At 43.4% G+C, this 27,821-nt stretch overlaps 1 protein-coding gene across 1 annotated transcript in view; it reads left to right on the forward strand.

The window, feature by feature from the left end:
- Positions 1–1,037: 1,037 nt before the first annotated feature.
- The window catches only part of LOC147701142 (urokinase plasminogen activator surface receptor-like), a 64,494-nt gene continuing 37,710 nt past the window's right edge, over positions 1,038–27,821 (forward strand). The window contains exon 1 of the mRNA XM_086929308.1: positions 1,038–1,104. Coding sequence (XP_086785434.1) covers positions 1,038–1,104 — 67 coding nt within the window. The remainder of the gene's footprint in view (positions 1,105–27,821) is intronic.

Below are 27,821 nucleotides of genomic sequence, written 5' to 3' on the forward strand. Positions count from 1 at the left end.
CCTGCCAACTTATGGCGAACAAAGCGGTACGAAAGGGGGTGGTGATGGACGGAGCATCTGAACAAATCAAACACTCACACCCAGTCAACAGATCTGGGTTTAATCCATCACCGTTCTTTAGCCCACTCTCCCACCCCAGTTCATACATGGCCATATGCAAATCAGTCTGACCCTGTGCCTCATGGGAACAGTCTAGCCCGAACTGCCAAGCCATGCCTTCCCTGGACCGGATTCAAGCTTCCTAGGACCGGTTTCTGGCATTGCAGTTGTCTTCAGCCAGGCTTGCTTGAATCCAGTGGCAAAGTGAGCAAGGGATTCAAGTCTGAGCATACCCTGCCAACTAATGGCAAACACAGCGGTACAAAAGGGGGTGGTGATGGACGGAGCATCTGAACTAATCAAACACTCACACCCAGTCAACAGATCTGGGTTTAATCCATCACTGTTCTTTAGCCCACTCTGCCACCCCAGTTCAGACATGGCCATATGCAAATCAGGCTGACCCTGTGCATGTGGGAACAGTTCAGCCTGAACTGCCTAACCATGCCTTCCCTGGAACGGATTCAAGCTTCCAAGGACCGGTCTCTGGCATTACAGCTGTCTTCAGCCAGGCTTGCTTGTATCCAGTGGCAAAGTGAGCATTTGACTCCAATCATGAAATGCCGGAGGTAAGACACAGTCAGAGTCATTCATAGCATTAGGTTTTTGTGCGTACCCTGGCGTATCAATGCACTGACAAATGTAAATATTTTTATGTTGTATCTTTTACAGCACTCAAGGCAGCAATTCTGCTCGTGACTCATTGGGGCACACGGGAGCAGTAGGCACCAGTTGGACACAATTATAATCTGTCCTTAAAATAATCAGGGATTGTTTCTCTTTATTCTCTGAGCATAGTAACCATAGGTAAGTGTTGACATTGTTCTCTTGTTTTGAATCATTTATCCCTCAAGTGATACTTCATTAATGTTATGCACTCATGTTTGGCCCCCAATAGGTAGGCATTTGAAACCTCCTTTTCTTTGGCAATGGAGGCAATGGCCCCGTTTGTTGACACATGTCATGTATTTTCGTCTATTGACTCTTCAACGCCTGACTCTGAAGGTGAGTCCTTGTACAGCCTCCTAATGTGGTAATAAAGTAACTAATACACCATATTAATGATACTGTTTTTTTTAATACGGTTTACAGAATTTGAAGGGAACACACTGTGCCCCTCGACTTTAGATTGTTTACAGAGAATACCTTCAAAGTGAGGCTGCTTAATTTGAGGAACATGGTGAGCATCAAGCAGGTCTTGTGTTTCAGTTTGAGTATGATTAATTCAACACACCTAATTCTCCCACATCACTTTCTAAAGTAGACTTAATTCTTTTGTTGACAGTCATCGCACAATTTGGTCCCTTGTCCTGATGAAGACCCCGTAGCAATGGTTACCAATTTCACATTTCTTTAAGGTGTCGAAACGTCGACATATATGCAACCCAAACGTTAAAGTCCAATTAACCTTTAGATCCTTTTATTTATGATTAAGTTAGGAAGGTCACACAAGATCATGAAGGTGATGTAATTGATTGTGTTTTATATGTAAAAAAAATGTATTCAATTCTATTGCGATTTACCGAGGAACCTGCCTGAGCTGCTCAGAAACTGCATTGGAAGCTGACCAAAGTCAAGATGCACAAAATTAAATCTCACAAAGGGCTTGACAGTGGACATAATACATTGCCCTATGAAACTGGTGGTAGAGAAAAGTGCATTACTTCAGGACATCCTGTTCTTTTAATAATGTATTGGGTGGAGTGATGCTTTAGGCACTTGCCCAATCACTTGACCAGCGGAAAATAACGAGGCCACTACGTCAGAGCTCAGGCAGGACCTCCCCTCCATCCACTGAAACTTAATAAATACAATGGCCAGAAAATTAGATGTGGAGAAGGCCTGAAGAATTGCTCAGAACCTGATTTTCTGCATTTCCCAGCTCCATCTTACTCCAAAACCATGCGTGTGTTCCTCACCTCCGCCATCTTTCTCGCTTCTGTGATCACCAAAGGTGAGACATCAGCTGATGCTCAATATTTTTAGTTCACTTCATAGAACTCAGGATCACATAGTCCAAAAGAGAAACTTTAAAGTTTTCTACCAGTGACACAACTAGAAAAGGCAAAATAATACATACTTACAACATGTATCAGAGTGCTAAACAACCCTACCAGTGAGATACATGCCATCTCATCCTAGCATCATACAAGCAATGGGCAGGGAACCCTCTCCCTGTGTGTGTTTGACAATGAGAATACACAGGGAATTTATTCAATTATGAATACATTCAATAATGGGGTTGCAGCAGACTGCTTTGCTTCTCTGTGGGTGCAGGTGAATGAGGGGTGAAGGATTTCAACTAACTGATTGCTTTCCAAAGTTTTACATAGATGTTTTTCAAGAGACAGGTATTTCCAATCATCATGCATCTTAACTAACTGAATGTTTTCCATTTGTGAAGATTTGTTTCACCTATTTACAGAAACAAATTATGTTCTCGGTTTGTAAACATCTATAAAAATGGCAAACATGGAAACTAGGCTTTTAAAATGCTACCTCCTGGGTCTTCCAGCAGCTATGCAGTTTCCCTGAATGAAGAACATAAATCGTTTACATCCAGTTGTCAGGCAGATACCTAAGTTCATCAGAAAAAGGTTGTGTCTATCACTTTAGACAAAATTAACATTTCACCTTTTCTACGTCAGGTGTTCATTCGTGCCCAACCGTATGGCACCTCCTTTGCAGTGTTTGACTATTTCTCATCACGCTGTCGGGGCTTTGGGTGCTTTAAAAAGAACTAAAAATTAACAATAACTAAAGAAATAATATATTGTAAATGGCTTGAGGTTGGTCTTGTGAAATTGTACATGACAGGACAAATAAATGTTAAAGAAAACGTGTTTCTTTTCTTGCACGGAACAAAAGATTCATAGAAAATGATAAAAAATACATGCAAGTGAAATTTTCAGAAAATAAAAAACATTAAATGGGGAGCCTAATCAGCCGCTAATCAGATTGAAAGAGGACATATAATGTAGCTTGAACCTGGATTTTCAGACTGAAATTTTAACATTAAATTTAGGTGAAATCAAGACCAAAAGCAGACAGTATGAGGTAATGACCGAGTCTGAAGATGATTTTGGAATGTGGATGCTCATAGTCCGAAGGTGACTTTAGAATATGGGGGCCCGTAGACTGAAGGTGATTGTAGAAAGTGGGTGCTCACAGTCTGAAGGTGATTGTGCAATGTGGGTGGGCTCTCGGAAAAGGTCTGCACTAGTGTTCAGCACCACTAAGGGCAAATTACGAATGTAGGTGCTATTTATCACACCTGATAAATAACAAAATCACGGGGCACGTTATATTTAGGGTGAAAAAATAACAACTATTACTACATGGGGTCGGGAATTACTTATGGATTTTGGTGTTTAACACACCAAGATCCGCATGATACACAGTGGCGACCGCCACATACAAAAGAGTGGTGAAATTAGCGATGGGGGTCTGTGGGGTTTATCTAACCCGGGTGTTCAATACTGCTGGGCTAGAGAAACCTAAGTGCGCTTGTGTTTTTCAGTCAGCCTGAAACGGCCGGCCAAACACATATGGGCACTTAGGGAGTGCACATGGCATGGAAGTAAATATTGTATGCTGTTACCCCATTAGGTTTCGGCAGGTTTGACCTGCCAAAAATGTAACAAAGATTGAGGTATTTTACACATTTAATAATTATCAGATGAGCTAAACACCCACCAACTCGTAATTGCAGCCCATAGGTACACAGCTCTTTCACATTCTGGAGACAGCCCCCATTTCAGACCTCCAATCATTGATATGTCGATAGACTTTGAGAAAGCCTGCAATACTATTAGCTGCCATTCCTTTGTGCAATGAAATGGAATTATGCAGCAGGCGAGGGCCAAATTTTGCTGCATAGTGAAGCACAGTTTGTAATTGAAGTACGTCATTATTTTGTCATTTCTAAACTTGGTAATACTAACTGGGCATTGGTTGCACCTCAATAGTACCAGTTTAACCCCCAACTATGGTAATAGGCAACCGAAAGGTTACCTGTCCAGATTTGCAAACTGCCTTCCGCTGTGCCGCAACATGTGTCATTGCATTTATAGTAACATTTGAATCATTTGAACTAGAAAAACATTTTTTTGTTAAAACCCGCAGAATATGTGGCAGATGAAGGATTGTGTAGCAAATACATCCAAAGTATAATAATTCGGAAATTGTTGTGGCCAGACAATCGCATGTTTCCAGTGGCAATCCTACAAAAAATTGTATGCACGGAATACATAGAAGCAAATTTGTTGGAAAATGGGCTATTAGTCTTGATAAAGATGGCCATTTAAACTTTCCATCGAAACGCGTTGACGCTTTACTAAAGGAACACAATCTGTGAAGAGACTGGGACCTTTAAGTACTTTATATATCGGGTCCCAGCCCTAAAATTGAGTAATCACGAATGAGGGCCAATTAATGACACAGTCCTTTTGTCTGCTATATATACTCTCCCTTTTTAATGTGTTATACATTTTAAAAATTAACTTGTATGCAACTGGTGTTTTTATTATGGAAATGATGTTATGATCACAAAAGAAGTATTTATTTTTAATATATTACAAAGTTTATGCCCTTCTTTAAAAAAAAAATGATATACCTGGATAAAATAGATGAATAAAGTGATATTTTTTTATGAAACAGTTTTTGTTGACTTACAGGTGATGGTTTTGGGCGTTTAGTTATGCTGTTCCCTCCATGAGTGATGTTAGTTTGAATGTGTATGAGCTTGGTGTCTAGCAGGACATATAGTAAGCAGTATTAGCCTTAACATTTTCTCCAAAGGAAACTCTTTTGTTATTATGACTATTAGTTGTGCGGCCATCACAAGTAATAGGTCCACAATTGTTCTCACCTCATTGTAGCGATTGAAGGTTACAGGGTAGCAAAGCATAGCAGTCTAAGGCCTATGCAAGGGAGGTGATGTGGGCTTGTAATCACCAATCATTGGCACACACAATTAACACCGAAGAAATCATTGTCCAGTCAGTACTTTTTCATGAGAAAAAGGCAAAGTACATTTATTACACACACACACACACACTAGTATATACTGTGCAGTAATTCACAAATCTACACATTAGCAGATAGAATATACAATAGATGACATTATATAATCACTGGTGATCTTCTAGAGGGGTTGCCCACACATACCAAGTGAGTTTAATCATGTTCTTTCATAATAAACCAAATTAAGATACCTTTAGCTGGAATCATTGTCATTATTGCAGTGATCAACAAATAATTATTTATCATAATAGTGAACCTATACAATATGTGCAATCATTATGCTGTACCAATCTATACTACTATTATAAAGAGAGAACACAAACCTTTGAGCCAGATAAACTACAAAAGTAATGCTGCAATCTCTACACCTAATACACCATTTGAAAGGGGAGATGTAGCAGAAGGACATAGGCTATAGATATGTACACCATATACATTAAAAAAGCAAAAATGCCAAAAGTGGTAAAGTAGTCCCTTGGGGGCGTGGTCGTGGCCATGGGCGTCTCAAACAACAAATGTGGGCGTTTACAGGGCCGTGCCAAGTGCAAATAACAAACATAGGCCAAGCGACTTCACAACACACTTACATATGCACACATAGAGCGGAAATGCGCTTTCACTGAATTTAGAACGCACAATATGCAGACATAGAGCGGAAATGCGCTTTCAATGAATTTCTAACAAATATTTGCAAATCCCAACACATACAGCGGAAATGCGTTTTCAATTAATTTAAATTCACACATACAGCGCAGTAACACCAATATACAAAAACAGCAGAGGTGCGCGTTATAAGAAATATACACATATTCGTTGCAGTTACCCAGACAACATTGACGCCTTCGCATAAAAAACCAGACGGGCCTTCCATCGACGAGGAGTGTCAAATGACGCCACACAGGGGGCAGGAATAATCGCATACTACACCAATCACAATGCACTAAAGAAAACACACACACACGACTTTGGTTTACCAAAAAAAAAGTCTTTAACCATTGGCCATTGACCAACGACGTCACAAGGGGGTAAACACGAACATAAAAAGCCGACATTTCTTAACGGAGAAACGCAATCGACTGCGCATTCACAAGACTTTCCTCACATCTTACGGACAAGGTAAAACGCTTACAATAAGACATACGAATAACGAAAATAACACAACTGCCCATAATCACTCTAGCACTGCCAAGACTTCACCACACAATTGAAAAAATGAAAGGGAAACTTCTTTGAAGGGATACAAAAACGAACACACGGAAAGAGCCTTCGAAAGAAAAAAAAACATTAAACAGGTGACACAACACTTTCCTCACATCTTGCGGAAAACATAAAACGCGGAAAACAATATATATGAATTAAAAAAATAAAACAAGTGGGCCAAATCAGTTGAACCGGGCCAGAACTTGCACAGACAACTCTTCTGCGGGGCGGGCGGGGGCCCTGAAGCAGCCTTTTGCTCCCGGACAACGTCGGAACGGGCTGCTAGTAACTAATAAAGCCTTTATGAGAATTAAATCCTGTGGTTGTGTAATTCTTAGGTATTTGATACCAAGAACCTAACTAGGCCCAGCTCCAGTGCTATGATGAAAATACAGTGATAACATAAACAAACACACACACATTAGGGTACATTATGTGTTAGGGTAACCTACGATTGACATGGCCTATTCTATAAGCCTGTAGTACTTAATAGGGCATGGAAGTTTAGGGGCCAGCAGCCCTTTCTGCACTTGCATGTGTGCACTGCTGCGAGCCTGAGGTCATTTTAAAAGCAACCATGTGTTACAGGACTGCTTTTAAATGTACATTGTGCCCACAATTGACTTTGGTGGTAGGGGCACTTAAATATGAATAAACTAAGATATTTTGCCATTTTAGATGCCCCCTGTACGTACAGGGAGGACACTTATAAAATTTGATTTGTATGTCCTGGAGATAGAGTAATTGCAAATTTCACTTCCCCCATTGTAGTGAAGTGGTTCCCAAAATAGACTTTTGTGCTAGGAGCCCTGTGCAGTGAGAAACTATATTATGTTCAAATATCCAGAGCCCTTAAAGTCTCCCCTGGTATCCCAGGGATGGGGAGTCATGTAGCTTTAAGCAGGGTCATTATATAATATGTTTTATAAGCCCTGGTGTTGGTGAAAGTTGACATTTCATTTTCCCTATTGTAGATCCTCAGCCACATAGGTTAACATTGGAATAGTTTAAGAAATCACTAATAACGCTAGGGATTACACAAAAATATTATTCAAGGATTTTGGAGAATGGTATTGCTAAATCCAACAAATGCCTGTAAGCCAGAACTTTCTGTGGTTTCCCCAGATTGGTTAGAGTTAACACGATTAGCCAGGCTGCTTTGATGAGGTGATAAGTTGCACCAAGGAAGAATGCTATCTAGCAGGAGAAGTCATTGCTATACATGAATGCCAGAGCAGAAGGGAGGGTTTTTAAACCATGTTCTTCAAAGGAAAAAGGGGCTAGCAGAAAAGGCTAGGTCCATCTACCGCATCCCCTCTAATTTCAGGCTTAAGGAATTAATTTGCAGATGTTAGGGGAGGGGAGCTATGTAAATGAACGATACTTGAGGTTGCTCCTCTGATGAGATTTCATCCATATTGAATTTTGGAGGTATAGTGCTCACTGGGAACCATTATGCCACACTTTGGAAGAAGCGGTCATGTTCTGCGGTGTTGCCCTGCACCTCACTGGAAAAGTAGTGCCCTCCTGCTTGACTCCAGAGAAAATTGAATACGCATTTGACAGGGGCAGAGCCTATCAGATCTGCTGCTTAAAACTAAAAGAAGAAGAAGGGTTCATGCTGGAAGTTTAAATTGCACCAACAAGACCCTGCAGTCTGGCTGACTGCGGCTGCTGCACAGTCTGGAACTACAGCCCAGTGGACCTAACTTGCTTCAAAAAGAACAAAGAGTGGACTCTCTACAAGCTACAGGTTAACAGAGCTCACCTGGACCATCACTAAGATTCCTCAGCATGGAGGTTTGACTTTCAGAGTTTGACCGTTAGCTCCTTGAAAACCAAGCCGGCGAACCCTCACCTAACCTGGACTGGTGAAGCACCAAGGGTCTCCCAGTAGAAAAAGTTGCAGAAAAGTTTTTAAAGCTGAAGGTAAAACTTTGACAGAGGACTATGGCAAGATGTAGCCGCACAAGACTTCATCACGGACAGCCTGAAACTTTGTCTTTGTCCCAGTCTAGCATGACCAAACGTCCCAATAAGTGCTCCAGGTTTCTATGTACTATATAGTGCTAATTCTTTCAAAATTTAAATCACAGGTTCGCTGCATTGGATTGGTTTTGTATTGGTGTCATTTTGAAGATAAATATTTGTCCTATTAGTATAACATACTTCTTATTTTATAAATTGTTGTTAGATTTGTATTGTGTGTTGTGTCTTAATTATTCACTGAATTGATGTTTTTAAATGCTTTGCATGTCTGTCTCTGAAGTTAACGATACCAAAGGTGATGATGGACGGAGCGTTTGAGCAAATCAAACACTCACGCCCAGTCAACTCAACTAATCTGGGTTTTATCCATCACCATTCTTTAGCTCACTCCACCACCCTGGATCAGACATGGCCATATGCAAATCAGTCTGACCATGTGCCTCTTGGGAACAGTCCATCCCGAACTGCCTAGCCATGTCTTCCCTGGACCGGAAACAAGCATCCTGGGACCGGCTTCGGATTAATAATCCTCATTAGCTTGGCTATCTTGAATCCAGTGGTAGAGTGAGCAAGGGACCCATGTCTGGGCATACCCTGCCAACTAAGGGGGAGCAAAGCAATACCAAAGGGGATGATGGACAGAGTGTTTGAGCAAATCAAACACTCACCCCCAGTCAACTGATCTGTGTTTAATCCATCACCATTCTTTAGCTCACTCCACCACCCCAGTTCAGACATGGCTATATGCAAATCAGTCTGACCCTGTGCCTCATGGGAACAGTTCACCCCGACCTGCCAAGCCATGTCTTCCCTGGACCAGAAACAAGCATCCAGGTATCGGTTTTGGATTCATAATCCTCATCAGCCAGGCTATCTTGAATACAGTGGTAGAGTGAGCACATCTCGGCACACGCTGCCAATTTAGCGCGAACAAAGCGATTCCAAAATGGATGATGGACGGACTGTTTGAGCAAATCAAACACTCACTCCCAGTCAACTGATCTGGGTTTAATCCATCACCATTCTTTAGCTCACTCCACCACCCCAGTTCTGACATTGCCATTTGCAAATAAGTCTGACCCTGTGCCTCATGGGAACAGTCCAGCCCGAATTGCCAAGCCATGTCTTCCCTGGACCGGAAACAAGCATCCTGGGACTGGTTTCTGATTCATAATCCTCATCAGCCAGGATATCTTGAATCCAGTTGTAGAGTGAGCAAGGGACCCACGTCTGGGCATACCCTGCAAACTTAGGGCGAACAAAGCAATACCAAAGGGAATAATGGACGGATCGTTTGAGCAAATCAAACACTCACCCCCAGTCAACTGATCTGGTTTAATCCATCACTTTTCTTTAGATCACTCCACCACCCCAGTTCAGACATGGCCATATGCAAATCAGTCTGATCCTGTGCCTCATGGGAACAGTCCAGCCCGAATTGCCAAGCCATGTCTTCCCTGGACCGGAAACAAGAATCTCAGGACCGGTTTCGTATTCATAATCCTCATCAGCCAGGCTATCTTGAATCCAGTGGTAGAGTGAGCAAGGGACCTATGTCTGGGCATACCCTGCAAACTTAGGGCGAACAAAGCAATACCAAAGGGAATATTGGATGGATCGTTTGAGCAAATCAAACACTCACCCCCAGTCAACTGATCTGGTTTAATCCATCACCTTTCTTTAGATCACTCCACCACCCCAGTTCAGACATGGCCATATGCAAATCAGTCTGACCGTGTGCCTCATGGGAACAGTACAGCACGAACTGCCAAGCCTTGTCTTCCCTGGTCCGGAAACAAGCATCCTGGGACCGGTTTCGGATTCATGATCCTCATCAGCCAGGCTATTTTGAATTTAGTGGTAGAGTGACCCAACAGCCGCCACTTTCCTCCGATCCTCGCAGCTGTGAGATCCAGGAACTGCTGGACACAGCGCAGGCTCCCAATCCCAAAGCTTCACACATGCTGGGAATACTAATCTCAGCATGTGAGCAGTACTGGGATTGGTCTGACCACCTCAGTTCAGTGCTCAGACATAGACAGGTTTCTCCACCCAGATGTATAAAGCAGCTAGGGCTGCAGAGATACTTTATCCTCTATTAGTGAGGTCTGGTAGATGGTCTTCTCATTTGCCACAGTTGCAGGTTACAGGTATTTCCTACAGGTCCTGTAGGCCCAATTGTTTTATTGACTCATTGAGGTAGGCTATTGCAGGAGAGTTGTCTTTGGTTGTTAACTCTATACTAAGGTGGGTGTTGAGGGTGTTTAATTGTGCTGTCTTTATTTTAGCTAGCATTTTATATATGTTACCGTTCTGACGTGTGTATGCTTCTGCAGGCCAAACCAGCTGTATCTGTGCTGATGAAGTGTACTTAGGGAGGCTTAAGAACAGTCTGAATGCACCCGCAATTATTCCATCTATGATCTCATCTCTTTCCTGCATTGACTCACTCCTGCAGGTTACTGTTGATACAAGTTTTGCCTGAATCAACTGGAATAACGGTGCAATACTGTGGCACGCAACTGTCTTCTTCAGGTTTTTTAATGCAAGAGCTAGAGCACTCACTCGTCTCCTCAGTGCTTCTTTCTAGGGAGTGAATAACCAGTTGTTGTCTATTATTACTTCCAAGTACTTATATTCTGCTACTGTCTCCCGAAGTTGGTTGGCTAAGTACCCCCATGGGGCTCTTTTTTCCGTTGATTTGGTATCAGACTTTTACTTTTTTCTAAGTTGTTCATCTACCCATCCTCGACCGAGAAAATTTGTGTTACAACAAGCAAGTGTTCGAGCCTATCAACACCAAGTCATTAGGATAAACAGATTTGATAATATCAACCACCCCAGCTTCAGAGCATGGCAGTTGCAGCAGTTCAATTTTGGTCCTCCTTAAAAGATAAAACAGGGTGGGGCCAAGAACGCAACCCTGCTTCAGGCCTTTTCTTCTTAAAATGCGTCTGGAGAGATGCATACCAGCCCTACCTTAACTTGTACCTACTTCTGTATGCAGCAAGTCCAGCTGTTTCAGAAGGGCAGATGGGATTTTCCTGTCGTTCAACTTGCATCGCAGTTTGTTCCGATCTATATGATCAAAATCAGACCAGTAATCGAGAAACAAATATACATGGCTAGCTTGGGAAAAAAAGTCTTTGAAATAACTGGCACTCAAGTCATTATGCGGTGAGATTACTAGAGAAGGTGAATTCTTTAGCGTCAATTGGAAAGCCCGGTCAGGTTACTTTTTTCTTTCTCTTCATTTTTTCATGCAGTGGATTTCCATTGTGGGGTGCCCGGCCCCACTCATACCCTGTTGGGCAGATTTGGATGATCCTGGACTCGTTTTCCTACGGGTGGTGAGTTCTATCCACCAAGGGCAGATGCAGCAATCCTCCTCAACTCCAGAGTGGTATAGCCCTCAAATACCTGTTTTTCCTGGTCCCCTGCTCCAGTTGTCTTTTGGTTCTTTGTTGGTGGGTGTGGTAACATTGAGGATTTATCATCAACTTGTTCTCAGGGGGCTTTAAGGGGCCAGCCTCACTGGCCCTTGCGGAGAACCACTGTTCCTGGGGTCAACTGTACAGAGACCTGTGTCCTGAGTGGGGGTCAGATGGTTCCTTATGCCAGTTCTCCATGGCATTCCTAGGATCCAGCTGTAAAATATGTAGAAATCCACAGGCAAGAGACTGTCTCTTCCTTGTACAAGAGTTTTTAAAGGGAAGAGTAGGGTTCTAGGAGACAGGCACCCTTGGCCAAAGCTGGGGTGCCAGATCATCTCTCCATGCTTGACCCAACCTTCCTGCACAGCATGTTGGGACACTCCAAAATTGAGTCATCCAGGAGGCACTGGACACAACAGCTCCTGTGGTTCACTGCTACACCTCTCACTGACATCACTGCCAGGGAATGGCCAACTAGAATTTCAAAGAATGGCCCCCTCTGGGTTGGCTCCAGTTGTATGGGCACTCTCCTTTGTTCAGTGAGCTTGGTCAGGCCCAGTGAGAAAGTTGAGTTGGCCCAATCTGGAGCCTCCATGAAATAGGTAGATAGATGGGTCCCAGAGTTTATTATACTGGACCTTGTGGGGGGTAACTACAAATGAGAAACTTCTACAACTTGTTTCTCAAGCACATGACACATGAGAATGCGTTATCGTATATCAAGGGGACAGTTCATAACTCACATTAAATCCCCAAAGTAGTACAAGAGCTTTGGGGCAGCAAAAGTAAAAAATCCCTGACACATGAAATATGGAATCTATTAACCATGATAAGAACTGGGTAAAGGGAAGTTTCACATGTATTTGCAGTTCTAATAGACTGAACCAAAAGAATGCTGGCTCGATGAAGGGAGAGATGGTTCTAGAGACACAGAGCTGCGAAGACATGGACTGCACACTTAATGTGAATTGTATACCAGAGGTGCCCAGAAATACCAGTTTACATTAATCCAACTCAATATTCTATGTAGGATATCGTTTAACTCTGAAAAGGGAGGCCAAATATATATTTATTGCCTCTGGCATAAAGCCCACAATGTAAGAGGAAAATGCACACATCTTGTCCAGAATTGTGCACAGTGGAGGGGTGTTCTTGCTGGAAAACTCACAGAAATAACTGAAAAACTCATTTAAACACCGGTGAATCGTGTGATTTCAGCTTGATGCCAGATCCTAGCAACCAAGAATCAGCTTGTCAATTTGTTGAACGTGCTTTTTGTTCTAGCCCAAAGGGGGACAGCTATAAAAAAAAGTCACCTAATGCTCCTGCTATGGCTTTATGGCTGCAAGTAGTAGCAGACTGGGCTAGCCAGGAAAGAGCCATGTTACACTTAGAGAAAAGCATAGGCCTTCAGATATACTCCTAGTTGAGTTTTTAGTGAGAACTATGGAACTGGATGATAATCTGAGAAACCAGGGCTGGCTATCAGGCCTAGGATAACATGCAACCTTAATGACTGAATTGACGGTTCCCCGGCTTGCACCAACAGTTCTAGTAGACTCCAAAATGAAGTAGGGAAGGCAGATACTTTGATTTCTGGACTATTTGGACCTACCTGATATTAATTATCCAGACCCTACATAACTGAAAAGTAATGGGAGACAGTAGTATCTAATAGTACTGTGTAACACTGACATTTACCTATGCACCTGTTGGAAATGACTACCTCTTCCCGGCTTTACCCCCAGATATTTGCCTTGACTATTTTTGATGGCTGTAAACTCCTATCCAGTGGTAGAGTGCCTGTGCACCCACTTTCAACATGGTAACAGTGACATACCCTTAATTGGCATACTTACCCCAAACTATAATATAAGGGTACCTAAAGAGTACCCAGGACCTATAGGTTAGAGGCCAAAAGTGGCCTACCGCACATATTTTGGCACCATGTGTAGTGACAAGACAAATGAATGTAGACCTTTATATGTAAAATTATTACCTACTTGCAATTACCAGTAGGTAGTTATAGTTAGGTCCTAGTTTCCTCAAGAAAAGTGTTTTTGTTTTGGTAATAACTTTGGTGCTGTTTGACAAATCCTTATTACATTTTCAAAACTAGTTTACCACTTTCTTCAGCTGCTTTCCGGTAAGTTTTAGGGTGATTTGTCTAGTGGGTAAGAAAAAAAGGTGGACCCCAAAACGTATTTCTGCATGAAATTTCCCACAGGTATTTTAGGGTTGTATGATGTTACAACGAATTCCGTTGCAACGCATGCCTTTACCACGCATGCGTTACAACGGAATTCCTTTTCCACGCATCTCCTTTTCCACGCATCTCCTTTACCACGAAAATGCCTTTAACAAGCACATTTTTACAAAGATTTTCGTTGTGAAACTATGTATGGTATTGGCATTTTTATGTTAAAGGATATCTCCTATCAATGTAAATTAACCCTTATATTTTTCCCCTGTGAAACAACCCTCTCATTCCTCCTTACCTCTCCACGTCCTCTTCTTTCCAATCCTTTCCGATGTGACGTTTCACGTCGTTTAGAGGAAACGGAAATGGTTTTCCGTTTCCTCTAACTACGCCAATTGCCTCCACATTTCTTCATCTTTCTGAATCAGGTGAGTTTAATTTGGGGGGGGGGGGGAAGACCCCCTAACCCCCCTTTATTTAACCCACAATTTATTTTTTTGGTGGTGGGGGAAGACCCCCTAACCCCTCCCCCCTTTTTGTTTCCTTTTGCACACATGCCTTTACTACGTATCTCGTAGTAAAGGTATGCGTGGTAAAGGCTTTTTGTGTAACCACGCATGCGTTGCAAGTTATGGTTACTCGTGGAAACGTCCGCGTTGTAGTGGCCGTTTCCCATATTTTAGACACGACTACAGCCAGAACTGCTGAAAGCACACCATATTTGGCATAAAGCTGGATCATGGTACAGAAAGTACTTTTTGTAATTTGATGTAAATCTGTTCAGATGCTTTAGAGTTATTAAAGACAAACGATTTATTGATATATAGAGATGCTGATCCACCGCAGATACACTATTGTGGATCTGTGCATCCACGAGCTAGCTGCTGTGATTGGCTGGCCACAACCTGAGAGAAAAGTTAAAACCACCATTTTGTCAAGGGGGACATGGTTAACGGGGGAGAATTCCTGACCCCCATGGGACTGATGGCAGGGTCTGTGAGGGACTCCTCATGGGTAAAAAATGTATAAAAAATATGTATTTTTATGAGCACTAGAATTAGTAGATTTACCGTAGTTCTCAGCACTGCCCACCATATGAATCTGTGGCAGATCCACGGACAAACCCAATCACACACTCACTCATATCCAGTTGTGTACCCACACACTCAATCACACATGCATACAGGCATTTGCACACCCACTCAGAGACCCAGAATACCACTCACACACCCACTGACACACCCATACAGCCGCACATACTCACTCAGAGATCCAGAGAATGACTCGATCACCCACTCACAGATGGACACGGGCAAATATATAGCAATCTCAAGTAACTATAACATATGCCCTAAGGTAAGTAGAACTTGAACCCTCCTCATGCACTGCTAATTTACCCACATATTACATTACTCACAAATCTTCTATGACATCATTGCTAATATCGCTGCAACATTTGAAGTGAAATTATTGGTCTGAAAATGGTGCATAACAGAGGCAGGCGTTCCCTTGGAGCAAGAGCTTTAGTTACATGAGATAACTATGACTATAATTGCTGAATTTCTATAATGTTGTGTGTGGAAAATATGAAGGCTAGCGGGGTTTACTTTGGGGAGAAGTTCAGATATCACTACGCATGCCTAAAAAGAAACTCCTAGTCGCTTGGCAAGGTCCTTATCAGGTACTAGAATTAGAGACACCAGTGACGTACAGGGTATCCCACATAGAGGGCGGGTGTGACAAATGTATCACATAAATCTTTTGAATGCATGAGAGGAGCCACCTCCGGATCAAATGGACCAAGATGTTTCCATAATTACGTGAATACAGGCAACCTGCTTGATATTCCCCTTCAACCATTTTTAGACAACAATGATGGGCAGTTAAAATCGGGAATACCTTAACTACCAAGCAAAAACAACAGCTAGCTAAATTATTCCACCATGATTTTGGGTGTTCCTGGACACATGTCCCTAGTGCCCACAACATGATCACGGATAGGACCTATGTGGTTAAGCTTACTCCATACCACAAACCAGCTGCGAGATGACAGGCAGTAAAACAGGAAGTAGAAGGCATGCCGAGAGCTCACATAATAGAACCCTCCCATAGAGCCTGGTGTTCACCCATGGTGTTGGTACCGAAAGGGGACAGGTATCTTTGTTTCTGTATCAACTTCTGCCTAACAAATGCAATATCATGGTTCAATACCTATTCCATGCCCCAGATAGTTGAACTGGTAGCGAGGCTAGGAATAGCGGGGGTCATGTCCACCACTGACCTCATAAACTCACAAAGGGATATTGGCAAATACTCCTTATGACAGAAGCATGAGAGAAGACAGCCTTTGTGACCCATTCAGGGATTTGTCATTTCAAGGTTCTGCCATTTGGCCTTTGTGGGGCCCCTCCCACATTCCAGAGACTCATGGGCATATTGTAGCTCATCAGGCCTACGCTCTGGCATACATGGACTATACAGTGGTAAATAATTCTAACTGGTGGACCTGCGCCAGGTATAAAGTATGCAGGGTGGACCTGCGCCAGGTATAATGTATTCAGGTTGGGCATACCCCCTCAAGAAAGGGTCGTAGGAGTGGTGCAGCAAAATCTATGTGATTTTGCTGCGCCACTTCTAGGGCGCGGATCGAACCGTGATCCCCAGATTCCAGCGTCAGTCGCCCTGGCTGCGACGCCACACCTCTCCCCTTCTGAGTGAGAACGTGCATAATTTCAGAAAACTATGGAACAAACCTGTGAAAGTACCCCAAAAGTCTCAAAAAGAGCCAAGTTTCTTTTTCGTTGTGGGTCGTGAAATCCCTTGAAAGGCCTAGAGTTTGTTTAGCTATGGTCAGATGACCCCCTCTATGTGTTCTGTGGCAAAGGTGGTCGTCTTCAGATTCAAAGTGTGCCCCGCTTGATTCAGGGTATGTAAACCTGTCCTAGGTGCTGTAGGTGTGTCCATCAGTTAGGATAATGTATCTACCTAGATGAGTCACTTCGTAAATATGGAGCAACATGGCACATTTTTTACGCCATTAGTACATCACAAAAAGTGACGCAACAGTGGCGCAAAAAGCGAAGCAGGGGCTCATAAATGATCCCCTTATTCTTTTGACAGTTCATGTCCACCTCACCTGGTAGCTGCAGGATAATCTGGATTTCCTGTCCTGTTGCCCCATCACTGAATGGCCCCATTCCTCTTGGAAAGGCAGTGTAGTCAGACGGCTACAGAGCGCAGAACTTCCAAGATGGCTGGCACCATCATTATAGGATAAGAGAGCTGCAGTGCTCCTGTCGCTCAAGAGATATCCTATGGCCTCCTGAGTGAGTCAGCACCATAAAATAAGGACCACTGTGGTTCAGGGAGGACAGCAGTATTACAGAGGAGGAAAAACCTGGAGTGTGAGTAGGAAGAACGGCAACATCAGACAGATGTTGTCTGTATGTAAGCAAGGGAGGAGACGCCAAGGACTGTCGGAAAGTAGACGCAGAGGAAAGACCAAGGGGGAAGCAGCAAACCCGGGGAATAGGACAGCCATTGTACCAGGTTCAAGCCCTGGATACCTGATAGCACAGAGGGAGGAGAGGAAAACCCATACTTGATGTGAGAAGCTTGTAGGAAAACTGCAATAAAATTGTAGCCCAGATCTGCACTTCTAAAATAGAGAATCAAGTCATATCGTAGCTGTCCATCAGAGGGAATAGCGTGAAAGAGCCGGGCCCATTAGTTCTACACATTTTCTAAAGACACACTCTAATGGTTATTTTTCACAGAATGAAAGCATAAATGGTGAGAAAAGTAGTTAATCAGCAGTTAATTTTCCAATGAAAATCTTTGAAACATAATAACCCACTGACAACTGCATAAGGTTTGTTTATTACAAAGACAAAAATAACTCGACATGAAGGCACCAAACAAGAGGGTATGGATATACAAAGGAATTTGCATGAACCAAATCTACACATCCAAGTTGGATGATGCAGCATGAACTCAACTAATAATTCAAGAAGTAGAATACAGAAAATCAGAAAATCAGAAAGCATGAGTTCTAATTTCTCTGCATTGAGGGTTGGTAAGTGAAATTAACTAGACCCATCCCTATTCTAGGGCTAAGGTGAGATCCCTAAGTAACAATTTTCAATAGAAAGGTGTCAATATGTGGAGTCTTCCTAAGAAGTCTCTACACCATCCATGAGTTAAGTAGCACTAAGCCACAATCACAAAGTAAGAGCTTGTTCTGATACGCTCTCTTTCTGAAGGCAAGAAAGAAGTGGGGCTCTTTCCCCAATACCAACAAACAGTTATCCACAGGTATAATTCCCGTAATACACTTTGCACCTGCCATCCAGTCTGGTACTCCTGAGCATACTTTTCCACAGCACTGTCCATGTGCAACCTTGGCAACATTTCGTCCTTGGCTCCCAGGCCTTCTCCTGTGTGAATCCTAATGTCCTTTTATTTACTCAAGTCACATGATTGTAACTTCTTCTCTCCTTGCCTAGCTACTAAACATAGACATAGTTCTGCCTAAAAAGATTGCTTCTTCACCTGCAATACAAAACGTGAGAAAGAATAGATTCCACAGCGTACATGAAATTCAAGGTATTATTTCTAAAGCGAGAATTGTAAGGAACTTGCATTTCAGGCTGACGATTTCAGCTAACATAAGAATGTCTCAATTTAAGCATTACCTTATTGCGTTTTAATTAACACATTTACCAAATTATAGAAACATCAGTGTTAAACACTTTCAGTATGAGTGGCGTTAACTTCAAAACAAGAATTCTTCTTGTTAAAGTTTTTTGTTAGTTACATCCATTTCCTACATTTATTCTCCATGCTACTTTTCAATAACCTAAAAGACGTCATGTACTTATGTTAATACATTGTAACACCTCACATTTTCACAGTTGTAAGATTTTATGCGAGTGTGCTCTACACATTATTATAATGCATCCCCTACAATAAAAAGCATTTGCAATGCAATAGGTCTCGCATTTACTAGAGTTTGAGCTATTGGCATTGTAAATAACATTGCCTTTTATTTACTTGTTGATTTTTAAAACATAAATAAATAGCATTGTTATTTACAATGCCAATAGCTTAAACTCTCTCAAATGCGAGACCTATTGCAATGCAAATGCTTGTTTCAATAATTGTTATTAGCAAATGAAACATGCAGGAATGTGTGGAGCTGGCAGACTTCCATCTCATTGATATCTCCCTTTTGGTGATCAGGAGATCTAAGTGTATAAATCTTGTGGTGACCTTTTTAGTTTTTAGTTTTGAATCTGGGGAAGGACTAATTTTACAGCTCAGTATTACCTTCAGTTCCTTTAGAGTTTTACTGCTATACTTATGGAATACCCTGCAGTTATAATGTTACCACACTTGTATTGTAATACATTTTATTTATATATTCCTATTAGCCTGCTGCTGGGGAAATCATTCATCTAATTTCTTTGAAGCTGTGCACTCCTACAACCTTACAGTATATCTGTGATATGGCAAAAATGTACTATAATATAGACGCTGCAGGTGTTGGCCCGAACTGCAGAGGTTTTAAAGAGGTTATCACTCTTAAGGGCTTCAGCAATATTCAGTCTTGTATGCAGTCCAGTCTAGCTTGAGCTTCAAAGAGTTAAAAGGTCGATGACAGCCACTGGTTCCTAGTTTTTAGGTCTACCTTTCAAATCACCAACTACATTAGCTCACACACTCATCCTAATCAACAATAATTTCTTGTTTTCTTCATATCGTTCCCCCATTGTTTCTACAGGATTTGCTTTTTTGTTGGACTCTATACTGCTAAACAGCTATCTGTGCATAGGCTCAGACCTTTTAAAACGACATTGGTTAATTGCATTTGGCATACCTGACATTAATATGTGCACAGTAATATGGAACAGGAAATGCTGAGGTAGCCGAAAGGTCAGATGTCACATGTGTGTTGCAGCATAGATGTACATTACCATTTGAATTGGCTCTGAAAACATGACTTCCAATGCAGTCGTAGATGGCCGAAGCCATCAATGTCAAAAGTAACAGTTTTGACATGTAGAAAAGACTGCCTATAGTTGTGGCCAAATCACCCCTAAGTAGTGCCTTGGAGCAACCCACAAGCCCCAGGGCACAATGGGTGAAAGTGGTTCATGCCAAATAATACGATGGGTTTGTAGTGTACCTGCAGTAACAATATTAAAAATGCTATTTAACTACACAGGCTGTGGTAGCTATTACATAATGTGAAAGCCTATTTGTAAATAAAAGTTTAATTTGTTCAATTTTATGCACGCACTCTGCTGGAATATTTAACAATTTCAAATTCAGTGGTGAATATAGTGCAAAGGTAAGTTTATAAAAAAATGTATCAATTGCTGCCTAAGCTCTGAATAAGTGTGTAAACCAGCTGCGCCTGCCTCATACGCCAGGGGACAGAGGGCAGCAGCCCAGACCACAATGTACGCTGTCAAGTGAAGACACACAGAGAGACACTGAGGCCTCAGAATAGCTGAGAGTTCTCAAGTGAAGAGTTTTCACTTGTTCAGACAACAAATGTGTCCTAGATTGGGAGCCGCAGATAAGGCAGACAGTCTGGCTCAGTGTCTCCCCGGACAGAGGCGCCCTGGAGCGCCGTGTTTACCGGCGGGTGCGTTCTGTCTCCTTCAAGCCGGTGCCAGCAGTGCAAGTTAAATCTAAAAATACTCTGCCTTTTAAAGAAATCCGTCTGAGGCCTCGGCGAGCCGCTCCGAATGCTGAGATGTTCCGAGGGAAGAAAGGCACAGTTTACCAACCCATCTATGTTACTGCGAAATGGAGAAGTTTTCCATAAGGACTGCTTGCCTTGGGGCTATGTCACATCTCAGGCCACTGCACGGGCCCGATTCACAGAATGAACTTACTACTTTTGGCATTCACAGAATGCACTTACTACTTTTGGTATTCACAGAATGAACTTACTCATTTCGGTATTCACAGAAGTTAGGACTACTAACTTTAGGACGCCTAAATGCCTTCTGTGAATACCGAAAGTCTTAAAATTAGGATTTTTCTCAATTTAGTAGTAGTAAAGTTAGGACTACTAACTTTAGGATGCCTAAATGCCTTCTGTGAATACCGAAAGTCTTAAAATTAGGATTGTTCTCAATTTAGTAGTAGTAAAGTAAGGACTACTAACTTTAGGACGCCTAAATGCCTTCTGTGAATACCGAAAGTCTTAAAATTAGGATTTTTCTCAATTTAGTAGTAGTAAAGTTAGGACTCCTAACTTTACTACTACTAAATTTTGAAAAATCGTAGTTTCTGCTGCATAATCCTGTCGGAACACTTATATATGTACCGGTCTGTGACCAATTGCTGTGCAAATGCCTCAAACTGACAATCAGCTCACTATTTACGGAGAGCAGACACAAAAACATCAACATCTCCTCCAAATCGCTGCTCCTTTTTGAAGAACTTGTGTCTAATGACAACCAAGCTGGGCTGTACGTCAAAACGAATTCCAATTTCTTTACTGCCTCAATGTATTCATCAATGTCTTCCTCCTCTAGGGCCTGTACTAAAGATGGCAAGTATTTGAATACTGATGAACCCTCAAAATCTAAGGAGTGAAGCAGGAGACATTGTTTATTTTCCTCACTGTAACAAGACCTCCATTAGCTCCCAAGCAAGCCACAAATGCATTGTACCAATTTGTCAATTTTATGGGTTGGTTTCCAGGCACCTTCAGAAAGGGGGGTGGGGGAGAAACAGATGACTTAGCTGACACAACACCACAAAAGGCAATATAAGTAAAATACAACCTCCAGAACGGAGGCAATAGCTATTGCGGAAAACCTAAAAAATTGAATTTAATAGCAAAGAATAAAATGATTTTCAAGGTGTGCGTGCCACCAGATGCATGCACAGGAAATGAAAACAAACAGGAATGTGTGCCAACGTCAGCAAGAACTCACACCATAATTGTTATCAGAGTTAAAAATCTGCACAGAGTTAAAGTACCTGTCAGACACGCCTGGTGTGCACGTCACCTATGTGCAGCTTGCAGTCCATGCACAGCCTGAGTTAGAAGGACCCAATGAGTGACACACAGGGTGTGAGTGTAATTGTTGCTGAAAATAAGTTGCAGCATGTGGAAGTGCAAAGTATGACACGCAAGGTGTGCGTGTCACCGTAGGTGTGTAAAGCAGGCTTGTGAAGCGCAAATAAAGATAAACTGTGATTGACACCATGATATGCTTGTCACCGAGATAACAAGACCTCTGCGTCACTGGGGAATCGCCACTGGCGCGCAAGCTGTGCGCGTCACTGAAATTTGAGTCTGATTAAAAGATGGCAAGCTGCCTGGAATGCAGGCTGCAGGGCCGGCTCTAGGCATGTGCAAGCTGGGCACCTGCACAGGGCCACCAAACCCTAGGGACCACCACACCAATATATATCCTTAATATATTAATCCTCTGAGGATGGATACATATTTGCGTGGTGGCCCCTGGCAGGGATTTGGCGGCCTCCGGCTCTGTTCCACTACTAAACACCCTGACCCCCTCCCCTCTTTACTGGCCTGCGCGCTCCGCCCCGCCCGGACCACCTCTTCCGGGCCCCCTACCTACGCTCCTTGCCCAGGGCCACCATGAGCCTAGAGCCGGCCCTGCAGGCTGACCCACATGGTGCACATGTCACGGCTGTAAACTGCATGTAATCTGCAGAGGCAGGCATGGTCGAAAATGCCCAAAACAAATTGGTTGCGACCATGGCGATGCTGCGAGCATAACGTGTGTAATGACATCACATATTCCCTCTTCCAAGGCCTGACTCCTGCCTCACGAGCACCTGACCAAGAATTGGCGCCTTGGGTGACGTGACGTTGCATTGCAAATACCTGGCTCCAGCTTGAAGGAAGCCGTTGCTTGGACTGCTGCTTAGGGGAGGGGGCAAGTGCTGAGACAGTACCTTGAAACGTCCACCCCTGACATGCCACCAAACTTGTCCCAATAGGAAGGCGGTAGGTCGAACAAACCACAGGAGGGTTGAGAGGTTTCAGAAGTTCCAAAGTAAAATAGACAAAAATGGTTGTCCAGATCTCGAAGGTCTTTATGGGTTCTGCAGTCCACTGCTGCTTGTGGACACCATAAACATAGAGAAGAAGTCTCTGGAAACAGGTAAGTGCCAGCAAAACAGCTTTATTGGTGACAGAGACTCTGCACCAGCCAACAGAGAAGACAACTCAAAATAACTGACTTCTACATTCAAAAAACAAGTTCATGGTTCTGTTGCGGAATGCAAACAAGCAAGGACACATGAGAGGTGTGTATTCCACAACGAGAAGCGTAAAGTGAGAGAAGCCACTACAAATTGTTAATAAAAAAACCAAATTACAATCCGGGACACTCGACAAAGCCGAGATGGCTAAAAAAGCACGGATCGATGGTTCTGCAAACCTACGCAGATTGGGGGCCTACAACCCTACCTCATAAGTCATATATCCCCATCAATCCATTATGTTCTGCTTTTAATCTGCCTGGGAGTCTTCCCATCAAAAGAACAGGTTCTAGCCAAAAACAAACCAGGTTGTTGATGCGGCATTTATGAGCAGATGGGATTAAATTTTTTGTGCATTCGCCCAACCATCAGTCAGCTGAGATGGAAACTGTTACGATCAGCCCTCCAGACCCTCCAGACAAGATCTTGCAACCCCACCGCGATGATACTCTTGAACAGTTAGTCACTCCAGCTCTCTTGCAGGGCAACACAGTTCCTACTACAAGGTAATAGACTATTACAAGTGCAGCAGGGGCACTGTGTGGGGACCGTGTGTGACGGTTTATGACGTTACCACCCATACTTTTACAACGCATACCTTTACAACGCATTTTTTACAACGCAACATCCATTACAACACATTCCATTACAACGCATGCCATTACAACAAATTTTTAAAAACTACCTTTACAACACATTCCATTACATCGCATACTACCTTTACAATGTATACCATTAAAGCGCATAACATTACATTGCATGTAAGGTAAGTATTGGATAGTGTAAGGGTAAAAATTACTATTCTAACTCCAGGGGGGTGCAACAGTAGGGTAAGTGTTGGCTAGTGTAGGGGTAAAAATTACTATTCTAACTCCAGGGGGTGCAAAAGTAGGGTAAGTGTTGGATAGTGTAGGGGTAAAAATTACTATTCTAACTCCAGGGGGTGCAACAGTAGGGTAAGTGTTGGATAGTGTAAGGGTACTATGCGTTGTAATGCTATGCGTTGTAATGGTATGCGTTGTAATGACTGCGTTGTAATGACATGCGTTGTAGTGGTATGTGGTGTAGTGTCATGCGTTGTAATGGTTGCGTTGTAATGGCATGCGTTGTAATGGATGTTGAGTTGTAAAAGTTTCGTTGTAATGGTAGTGCGTCTTAAAAGTTGCGTTGTAAAGGTTGTTTCCTGTTAGTGACAGCCCAGTGAGAATGCAATCACAAGTTTATTTATTTATTTTTAATTATTTATATAGCGCAGCTGATACCTTGCAGGCTTCCTGGCGCTGGAGAATACTCTACTGAAGAAGAGGCCGAAAGTATGTAAAGGCGGGGAAGTCTAAGGGAAAAGCCAGGTCTTGATGCGTTTCCTAAATGGAAGAAGTTGAGGGATCTGGCGAATGTCAATGGGCAGGCTATTCCATAATTTGGCCGCTGCGACCCTAAAGGATCTACCCCCAGTTCTGGCTTTGTTGTATCTGGGCACCCTTACCAGATAAGCCGAGGATGATCGCAGATCTCTGGTAGGAGTATACCACAGAAACAGGGCTTGCAGGGGCCTGGGCCCGAGTCCATGCAGAGCCTTGAATACAATGCAGAGGGACTTGAAGGCCACACGCTGCTTTAGGGGTAGCCAGTGCAGTTCGGCCAGTGCCGCTGTGGCCGAAGACCTTCTCGACTAGCCAAGAGCCAGCTTGGCCGCGGCTGATTGAATTCGTTGCAGCCGGTCCAGTAACGTGACTGGAGACTCAAGGAGCAGGGCGTTGCAGTAATCAAGGTGACTGAGAATCGTACACCTGACTACCAACGCCCGGGCTTGTGCAGGGAGAAGTGGCATAATTTTTCGCAGGGAGCGTAGCAGAGCCGTGCAGATCCCCACTGTTTTTGCCACCTGGGTTTCCATACTCAGCTTGTTATTGAGCATGACCCCCAGGTTGCGGACCGAGGAGACAGGTTTAGGTTTCTCCCTTGTCTCAAGAGGCCAGAAGTCATTCGGGAACTGGCGAGATAGATTGGTGCCAGCACAAAACAGAACCTCTGTTTTGGAGGCGTTGAATTGGAGAGAGTTTCTATGGAGCCATCCAGCCGTCTCTCTAAGACACTCATGGAAGGAGGTCAAAGAGATGGAGTCTTCTCCTTCCCAGGAGAGAATGAGCTGGGTGTCGTCTGCGTAGTTAATTGTTTTTAACCTAAATGACTTAATTAATGTGATCAGCGGTTTAAGGTACACATTAAAAAGGATGGGACTGATGGAAGATCCCTGGGGAACTCCCTGTGGCACAGGTGAGAAGGCGGATTGGAATGGGGGGAGGGAGACAGCCTGTCTCCTGTCCTGCAGGTAAGAGTGAAACCAAAGCAAAGCTGTGCCTTCCACACCAGCTTCCCTGAGTCTCAGCAGCAGCGTCCTGTGGTTGACCGTATCGAATGCGGCAGACAAGTCCAGCAGTATTAGTGCTACTGGCTGGCCCCTGTCTGCACGCATGCGAAGATCCTCCATGGCTGTTAAAACCGCAGTTTCGGTGCCGTGGGCAGGGCGGAAACCGAACTGGAGATCGTCTAGAAGGTTGTTCTGCTCAAGATGAGTGGAAAGGCAGGAACTGACCCATCGTTCCACTACCTTCACAGGGAAAGGCAGTAGGGAGATGGGTCGATAGTTAGAGAGACAATCTGGGCTCAGGGAGGGTTTTTTCAAGAGCGGAGTGACAAGCGCCTGTTTCCACGGAGTTGGGACGTAGCCACATTGCAGAGACTGGTTGCATATTTGGCGCAGGATGCCAAAAAGTTCTGTTCCAGAGCTTTTCCAGATTTTTGGAGGCAGAGGGTCAAGCGGGGAACCCGAGGTGATTCCGAGCGCCAGGCTTTCAAACTCGGGTTCAGAGATCGGGGAGAATTCTCGCAGTCTAGCCGTCGAGCTGGAGGATCGAGGCGACAAGTCGTGAGGGCTAGTGCTGGCTCCCTGAGTGTTGGCATCTCCCAGTGAGGGGGGGGTCTTCAAATTTTGAATGATGATATTGATTTTATTAATGAAAAAAGTTGCCAGATTATCACAGAGGGCTTGGGTGGGAGGCTGCGTCGACGTGGCACAGTCTGGGTGAGTTAGATTTTTAAGTATCTGAAAAATACTTTTTGAACTGTTGGTGGCGTTGGTGATAGTAGAACAGTAGTAGTTAGCCTTTTCCTGGACAATGGCAGTTTTGTACGCCCGAAGGTTGTCTTTCCAGAGAGTTTTATTGGAGTCGAGATAGCCTTGCCTCCACTTTCTCTCTGATTGTCTGCAGGCCAGTTTAAGGGCTCTCAATGAGTCGTTAAACCAAGGGGCGGCTGCTCTTCTCCTTGGTTTACATTTTTTTAGAGGGACGAGACGCTCTGAGGTATTGGTGATCTTGGTGCAGAAGGACATGTAATTGTCCTCCACCGACCGAGCGGTGGAGAAGCTGTCTTCCACCTCAAATACGGGGCCGGCCAGTCTCCGTTTATCTAAGGCTTTCCAATCTCTGTACAGAGGGTCAGGTGCGGCGCTGAGTGACGGTTTGCTGGCTCTGCCGCTGGCTATGTGAAATTTGATAAGGGCATGGTCGGTCCAGCACATAGGCAGGATGTCGCTCAGGAAAACTAACTGGGGGGAGGAAAAAATTAGATCAAGCTGATTTCCAGCAGAGTGTGTGGGTTTTCTGACCAGTTGAGAGAGTCCCATGCCTTCACAGGAGAGTAAAAGATTGTTTAGAGCAGAGTCCAGACTGCCATTAGGCCAGAGGTTAAAATCACCCAGAACAATCAACTTGTTGTGGGAAGTGGCCATATTGGTAAGAGTCGTAAGGAGCGACTGCTGCTGTGTAGAATTAAAAGCTCCCGGCGGGCGGTAACATATCACAGCCGTGAAAGTTATTCCGGAGAGACAGTTGACAAGCTCCCGCTATACCGTTTTTTACTTAGAAGCAAAAGTACTGCTTCCTAGTCCTTATGAGTATTCTCTGCCCCTTGAGAGTTTTAACCATTTTTAAAAATGAATTTTCCTTTTTCCAACAAAAAAGCACACTGCCTCAATTGAATTTGTGACTTATTCGTTATAGATGTTTTACATTTTGTATTGGTCTGTCTTTTTTAAGGATTCTAATTAATCAGCAAATAAAGAATATTTACATTGGGTGAAAAATAATTTGTTCTGCAAGGTACAGGTGTTTTGCGCCATCACACCCTTCTGGACCTTGATCTTAGCTTTCAAAAAACTGGGATCATAATTCGAAGGGAGTTTATTGTCACATGTAGGATGGCACCGTTACTTGGTTCTGTTAACTAGATGATGCATGGTAGGTCTTGAGGTACCTGACTTGTTCTACTGTCAGTATAAAACATTCCAGCACTGATGGTTTTTAGAGCTGCAGTACTCTTTGATCAGGACTTACGATCTGGCGTGCCATCCATTTGGTGTCTTCGGGTGGTCGCATTTTCACACTTGTCTAATTGCTGGTGGTGGTCACTGGGACCTGTTTCCTTCTGGATAACCCACGGTTCTGCTTGTATCTCATGTACTCTTGGCAACTTCTTTTTTGCTATAAGGATGAGGCACACCCACTTTTATTATGCTACAGTTATTTTGCAAAGTGGACCTTGCTATTGTT

The sequence above is a fragment of the Lissotriton vulgaris genome, chromosome 7 (genome assembly GCF_964263255.1).
Source record: "Lissotriton vulgaris chromosome 7, aLisVul1.2, whole genome shotgun sequence".
NCBI classification, from domain to species: domain Eukaryota; kingdom Metazoa; phylum Chordata; class Amphibia; order Caudata; family Salamandridae; genus Lissotriton; species Lissotriton vulgaris.